Source organism: Pyrus communis, chromosome 17, assembly GCF_963583255.1.
Source record: "Pyrus communis chromosome 17, drPyrComm1.1, whole genome shotgun sequence".
Classification (NCBI taxonomy): domain Eukaryota; kingdom Viridiplantae; phylum Streptophyta; class Magnoliopsida; order Rosales; family Rosaceae; genus Pyrus; species Pyrus communis.
Genome location: NC_084819.1, coordinates 10,358,092 through 10,365,858, shown reverse-complemented (window position 1 = coordinate 10,365,858; position 7,767 = coordinate 10,358,092). Strand labels below are relative to the sequence as shown.

The 7,767-nt window shown below is 38.3% G+C and overlaps 1 protein-coding gene across 1 annotated transcript; it reads right to left on the bottom strand.

Annotated features, from left to right (window-relative positions):
• Nucleotides 1-2,811: 2,811 nt before the first annotated feature.
• LOC137721986 (uncharacterized) lies at nucleotides 2,812-3,704 on the bottom strand. Its single transcript, XM_068460999.1, has 3 exons — nucleotides 3,570-3,704; nucleotides 3,386-3,482; nucleotides 2,812-3,164 (listed from the first exon to the last, which is right to left on the bottom strand). The coding sequence occupies exons 1-3, from the start codon at nucleotides 3,702-3,704 to the stop codon at nucleotides 2,812-2,814; spliced, it is 585 nt and encodes a 194-aa protein (XP_068317100.1).
• Between the last annotated feature and the right edge of the window lie 4,063 nt (nucleotides 3,705-7,767).

The window sequence follows — 7,767 nt, the reverse complement described above, 5'->3', positions numbered from 1 at the left end:
TTTGAGGGATTGTGAAGGTATGGGTATAGGATGTTGGGAGATGGGTTGTACGATTGGGTTTGGGAGGGGATGGATGTAGCGACAGACAGGTCTCGGGAGGGGATGGGTTTAAGGAGAGGGATGAGTTTGGGGGTAGGGAATTGTGGGGAAAGGGATGGGTGGGGAAGGTATGGGTGGGCTGAGGGGACGGTTGAGGAAGGTATGGTTGGGGAAGGGGACGGCTTGGAGGAGGTTACGGGGAGTAAGAGGTGGGGATACGAGGTAGATAAATTTTGTTATGATTATAATATTTTAGAAAATAGGGTAAAGTACAAAAAATTACCTCAATTATTGGTGTCACGACACTTTCATACCTTATCTTTTAAAATTGACAATGTCATACCTCATCTTTAAAATTTATGCCAATGTTATACCTTCAGTTAGCTTGGCCGTTTATTTCTCAGTTAAATGCTGACGTGGCTTGATCTGGGACCCATTTTTTATTAAAAAATTAATAAAATATTATTTAAAAAAATCATTTAATATTATTTAAATATTAAAATAATAAAAAAAGTACATAAAAAAACAAAAAACAAACATCTCCTTTCGTCCATCCCCCCTCTCTCTCTTCCCCATCTTCCTGCAACCCAGAAAGAAGAAGAAGGAGAAAGAAGAAGAAGAGAGAAAAAAAAAAAAAAAAAAAAAAAAACCCAAACCAAACCCAGTTTGTCCCCCCTCCCCCCACCATAAACCCAACCCACTACAACCCAGAAAGAAGGAGGAGGAGGAAGAAGAAGAAGAAGAAGAAAGAGGAAAAAAAAAAAATGGGAAACCCAGTTGGGTGCGGAGAGTGGGTGCGGGGAGAATAGGGGGTGGGAAGCGGGGAAAACAAATTGGGTTTTTTTTTTTTTTTTTCTCTTCTTTTTTTCTAGGTTGCAGTTGCAGAAAGAGGAAAGAAAATGAAGATGGGGAGAAGAGAGAGAGAGTGGGGGAGGGGACGAATTGATGTTGTTTTTTTTTTTTTTTTTTTTTAATAACTTTTTTTTATTATTTTAATATTTAAAAAATATTAAATGATTTTTTTTTAGTTTTTAATAATTTTTTAATAAAAAATGGATTCTGGATCAAGCCACATCAGCAGTTAACTGAGAAATTCAAGTCTAGCTAACGGAAGGTATAACATTGACACAAATTCATAAGATGAGGTATGACATTGTCAACTTTAAAAGATAAGGTATGAAAGTGTCGTGACACCAATAGTTGAGGTAATTTTTTGTACTTTATCCTAGAAAATATCACTATTTTTGTGTATACTATAAATTATTATATATATTTAGAAAAGTTGGCAATTTTTATAATTTTTTAAAACAGATGCCTATGCGCATAACTATTTCTTTTACCTGACGAGTAAGGGTTGAAAATGACTCAAGAATTGGGCATCTGACATCCCCAAAGTTCAATCATTGTTGAATCACTCCATAGGTGTACTTATTCGTACTAAGTGTCCTATGAGTACCCATAAATGGAAGTACGTGTCTAGTGAGGCAAAGCACGCTCAATGGCAGACTTCTTGGTAACGGTTTTTTTTTTTTTTTTTTTTTTTTTTTTTTTTTTTTTATTTATAATAATTTAATGTTTTAGTAATTTTCATTATCATATATAATTACTAAATTATTGTATTTTTATAACTAACAATTTTTTTTGTCTGTTTCAAATTGATTTCGATATCAACATGGAAGAACTGGTTATATTTTACTATCGACTATGGAATATAAGATGCAAAGAGTGAATGTTTGAGCTGCACTCTAAGTACAAGAAATATGTAAGTCATGAAAAAGCTCTGAATCATCTACCTAATGAATTTCAGAATAGAATGAACCAATTTGTGGTTATTTTCAGAATTTATAAATTCTGGAATTATACATCTTTTGTGGGATGTGAAGCTATAGGGGGATTCAGTGAAGCATTTCATCAACCAAAATAATTTTTTGTTTTATTTTAATAGTATTGTACGGATTTTTATATTAATTAAACAAATTGTTGTAGGCCTAATTTACTAAACTGTATTTAGGACTAGAGAGGGAGACGGCCGGCGGCCAGAAAGAGGGAAGATAGAGATGTAATTCTGAGGTGTGTAATGTATCACCCCATTGTGCATCTATTTATAGTAGTAGGATAGGTTAAATCCTTACCCTAATAGGATTACAACTCTAATAAGATAATATCTACAAAAGAAACTATTCTAAGATATGCCTAGATACACTAGGATTTACACAATCACATTCCTAATCTATTAAGATTGTAATACTCCCCCTTGAGTGTGTAAATACTCAAACAAAACATCACATCAGATCTTCAGCAGATGAGGTAGAACAGTTTATGAAGTCATCAGCACAATGGGTAAATGCGAGCCTCAAATTAAAAAGAAAGTATGCATTGGTAGTAAAACTCACAAAACCTCGCTATGGTAAAACCTAAGGCAGGTAAAAACCCATAGACTAAGGAGAAAAGTAAGAAGTATGCATAATGTCTAAAACAAACGTCAAATATGATGAAAGTAGCTAACTCATTGGAGTATGATCATCCCAGGATGGGTGCCTCATCAAAACCTCGTTAGGTAGCAAAAACCTAGTGGAAAAATGCTCCAAATCGTAGAAAAAATTAGTACATAAAGATCAAGTGAGTATGCTTCAGGATACTCCCCCTGAGTTAGACATAACTTCCAAATAACAGAACTACAAGCAATTTAACTCAGATAATTTACACATACGGATTCCTGGTGAAGAGATCGGTTAGGTTGTCCTGGGAATAGATTTGCTTGACTTCAATGTTCTAATGCTGTTGTTGCTGGTGAGAATAAAAGAATTTCGGCGCTATGTGCTTGTTGTCTCCCTTGATGTATCCCTTCTTTAACTGCTCGATACTTGCTACACTGTCTTCAAAGATCGTCGTAGAAATGTCAATGATAGTTGTAAGACCACTAGTGCTCTGAATATGTTCCATAATTGCTCTCAACCAAAAGCACTCAAGCGATGCTTCATGCAGGGCGAGAATCTCATCATGGTTCGAAGAAGTTGTAACTAGCTTTTTCTTGGTAAACCTCCAAGATATAACGGTGTCTCTAACAGTAAAGATATAACCCGATTGAGAACATGCCTTATGTAGGTCAAACAGATAACCAACATCTGCGAAACCAACGAGGTGGGAATCAGCCCGAGGACTCAGGTTGGCGACGGCTCATCTTGAGGATTCATGGGTGTAGAACAAGCCCAAATCCGTCGTACCCTTGAGGTAGCAGAAAATGTCTTTAACATTATTCCAGTGTCTGCATGTAGGCCCATTATTGTATCTAGCCAAAAGATTAACAACGAAGGAGATGTCGGGTCTAGTGCATTGAGCCAAGTACAAAAAGCACTAATTGCACTTAGGTATGGAACTTCAAGCTCCAAAATCTCTTCCTCATCCTCCTTGGGATGGAAGGGATCTCGTTTAGCATCTAAAGTCTGAACGACCATAGGAGTACTCGAAGGCTTCGCTTTATCCTCATTAAAATGTCGCAAAAAATTTTCGGTGTAGTTTGATTAATGTACTAGGATTCCATCCGAACAATGCTCGATCTCCAGGCCGAGACAATATCGAGTTTTCCCAAGATCTTTCATCTCAAATTCCGATTTTAAGTGATCGGCAATTTCCTCAAGCTCTGCAGGAGTTCTAATGAGGTTCATGTCGTCGACATAAAATGTAACGATCGCAAATCCGGAATGTGACTTCTTGATGAACACGCGTGGGCATAGTCCGTTGTTCACATAACCCTGACTTGCCCAGATAGTTATACCACATCCGCCTAGATTATTTCAATCCGTAAAGTGATCTCCTCAACCTAATCAAGAGAGTGTTATGTGGTCTGAACCAGTCAATGGAAGTCATTTTGGAACTTTCATGTAGATTTTTGTATCTAGATGTCCATAAAGATACATGATTACAATGTGCACAAGCTGCATATTCAATTTTTCAAAAACTATCAAAATGATAAGGTAGTGGAACGTTATGACATTCATTACGGGGGAATACGTCTCGTCGTAATCAATTCCAGGGCGTTGAGAGAAGCCTTGCGCTATAACGCGTGCTTTGTATCGCATTATTTCATTCTTCCCATTACATTTCCTCACGAAAACCCACTTGTAGCCCATAGGCTTCACATGTGGTAGAGTATGAGCTACAGGCTGAAACATATTACGTTTCGTAAGTGAATTAAGTTCAACCTGGATTGCTTGTTTCCAATATAACCAATCCATTCTACGTCGACATTCATCAATGGAACATGGTTCAATGTCATCGCTAAGCATGATGTTAGAAGCAACTATATACGAGAATGCATCATTGACAATCATTTTATTCTGATTCCAAACCTCATCCAAAACTGCGTAATGGACTGAAATCTCACGATTCTCGAGAGGGCAGTATGTCTCATATAAGACATCACTGTAATATATAATAACATCATGTGTTGGAACAGATGAATAAGCAATGGTCAGATTCAGACTATGGTTACTAGTTTTTGCCATTTTCCTCTTTCGAGGTTGTGAATCCTTTAAACCAGGGGGTCTACCACGCTTCAGGGTAGGAGCAGATGATTGGCTAGCCACCAGTGTACCGAGCCGCATAGGAAGTGCGGCCACCCTGCCCTCTGGGACGATTCGGCCTTCCAAGGCAGTGTTACGACGTACATTAAGTACGTCCATCCTTGCAGGTGCGTTTACAGTGGGTATATGTGATCTCACCACCTTTGCTAGATCAGTAAAAGCATCTAGCATGCTTTGAGCAATGCTCTAAAGATTTAGAATACGTCGCACTTCAATTTCAGACTAAGAGGTGCGGGGATCTAAATGAGACATAGTGAGAGTAATCCACGACAATTCATGGCATTTTACAGAAATGTTAGTGATTTTATCTCCCCCTAACGACGGGAAAACTGTCTCATCAAAGTAACAATCCGCAAAACGTGCGGAGATATTCTGTCAAGGGCTCTAAGTAGGGAATAATTAATGGCGAATCATAATCAACATAGATTCCCATTTTTCTCTGATGACCCATTTTGGTACGTAGTGGCAGCGCTATTAGCATATAGATTGATTACCCAAACACACATAAATGCAAGACGTTAGGCTCGTATCCAGTAACCAACTGTAACGGTAAATGAGGTTGTGTAGCAGTGGGCCTCAGGCAGACCAATATAGTTGTGTGCAATATTGCATGGCCCCTAGCAAATACCGATAAGTTGGTTCGCATAACCAAAGTCCGAGCTATCGTTTGAAGATGCTTTATGAAAGCTTCTACCAGGCCATTTTGGATGTGAACATGGGGTACATATTTTTCAACTTTAATCCAAACAGACATGCAATAATCGTCAAAATTTTGTGACGTAAACTCTCTAGCATTATCTAGTCGAATCGACTTCGGATAATCAAGGTGATGAGCCCTAAGCTTAATAATTTGTGCTAGAAGTTTCACAAATGCAGCATTCATTACGTGTGGACAATAAGCAGACTTGTGACCATCGCATCGATGCATCAACCAACAACATGAAGTATCTAAATGGTCCACATGTTGGTTGGATAGGTTCAAAAATATCCCCTTGAATCCTCTGAAGAAATTTAGAGGGATCCTGAATAATCTTTGTAAGTGAGGGTTGAATGTTCAACTTCCCCAGGGAGCATGCTTTGCAAAGCGGATGGCCGGGATAAATTTTAAGTGATGCCCATGTGATACTTTGAGGATACGATACATCATATCTTATCCAGGGTGTCCCATTCGGTCATGCCAGAGCAGGAGAGTGCTTTAGAACCCAACCATAAGGCTGGCCACGTGATGGGTCTCAATGGTGTGAATGTTTGTTATGTACAATCCACTCGGGAGACGTTCCAGCTTCTCGTGAATATGTTTTTGGCCATATTCGTAAGAAGTGATACAAAGAAATTCAGAACCATTCTCTTCAATGGTTTAAACATGATACTGATTATCTCGAATATCTCTAAAACTGAGCAACGTTCTGCTGGAATGTGGAGAACAGAGTGCCTCTTTAATGGTTAATTTAGTACTATTGGACAACATAATATGTGCCTTTTTGTATCCTTCTATCAGGTTGGATGGGCCTGAGATAGTTGTCAGATGTGCATTTTTAGGTATGAAGTTAGTAAAATAGTGTTTCTCATGCAAGATGGTGTGCATGGTGGCAATATCAGCCAGACAACTAACTTCCCCACTAGTCATACCTAGAAATAAATTAATTGAATCGGTCACATACATAAATATAATTTCATTCATTCAATTAATTAATTGAGAAAATAATGTCCATAAAAAATAATTATCCATAATTCAAAACAAACCAATCTAAACAAATAATTCCAAGGACTTAGAAAAATTGTCCAAAAATTAAACCATAAAGCTAGAAAAATATAGGGGGTGTTCGGCCACTCCTAGTGGGTTCGGCCACTAGGGGTGTAAAAACACCCTAACATGTCTTAGAAAAATAAAAATGTATTCTTCCATGGGAGGGGATGCCTTCTGAAAATCTGAAACCTCCATAGTTGTAGTAGCATCTTCAGGATGTTCCACATGCAGAAAGTTAGACTCAGGACTAGAATGATACTTAACAATAGCCTCAAGGGTAACTCAGTATATGCGTGACCAATGATCCTTTGATCCACAGCAATAACACATGTCTAATTCAGTGGAAGTTGACTGAACGGTAGTTTTTCCCTTGTTCTTGAAGTTTAGGGCCTTAGGGGCAAGGGGTTAGCGTTTCTGGGTCAAATTTCCTCTCTTGGGTGGGCCTTGTCTCTGTTAACCTTGGGCCTATAGTGGGGCTTGCTGCCTATTACCACGGCCACGACGGGGTTTCCGTCAATTATGACTGCTAGAATTAGACACATGCACTTCAGGCGCAGCGTTCGTGCCAGTGGGTTGAGCTTGATGATTCTTCATCAAAAGCTGGTTCTACTTTTCAACGATAAGTAAAACATATATCAAATTCAAAAATTTGGTGAACTTATGTGCCCTATATTGTTTCTGCATGACAATATTTGTGGCATTGAAGGTCAAATAGGTATTCTCTAGGAGATCTTGTTCGGTTAAGTCCTCTTTATAGAACTCAAGCAGTGATTAGATTCTACAAACTTCAGAGTTGTATTCATTCATAGACTTAAAGTCTTGGAAGTGTAAATGATGCCAGTTGTGTCTTGCTTCAATCAAGTAAATGTCTTTCTGGTGATCAAAGCGATCAGCCAGAGCGAGCCAGAAGGTACGTGGATCTTCCTCTACAAGGTACTCAGTCTGTAGAACATCATGGATGTGTCTTCGGATGAGGATCATACCAATAGCTTTCTGAGCTTCATCGACGGGTTCATTGTCAGTAGGTTCCTCGATAGTAGCTCTAAGACTCTTTGTAGTAAGATTAAGCTTCACGTCTTGGGCCCACTTTAGGTAGTTTCTTCCAAATACTTCCAGAGCGATGAAATCAAGCTTGTTCAAGTTCGACATGTCCTTAAAACAAAGGGTATAACAAAACGTGGTTAGTTGTATTGAAAACCATAGACATATGTCGTAGAACATGCGGATTCTATATACATGTATTGGTTTAATTTAAGTATGAAAGCTATGGGTTTCATGTGATAAGTTTTGAATGAAAACTGTGGGTTTCAAAGGCACTAAATTCGAAACTACAGGTTTGATTTAGCTATGAATGTTCGGTTCATTTATAAGGGTACTTGCAACAACACAGAAGACAAT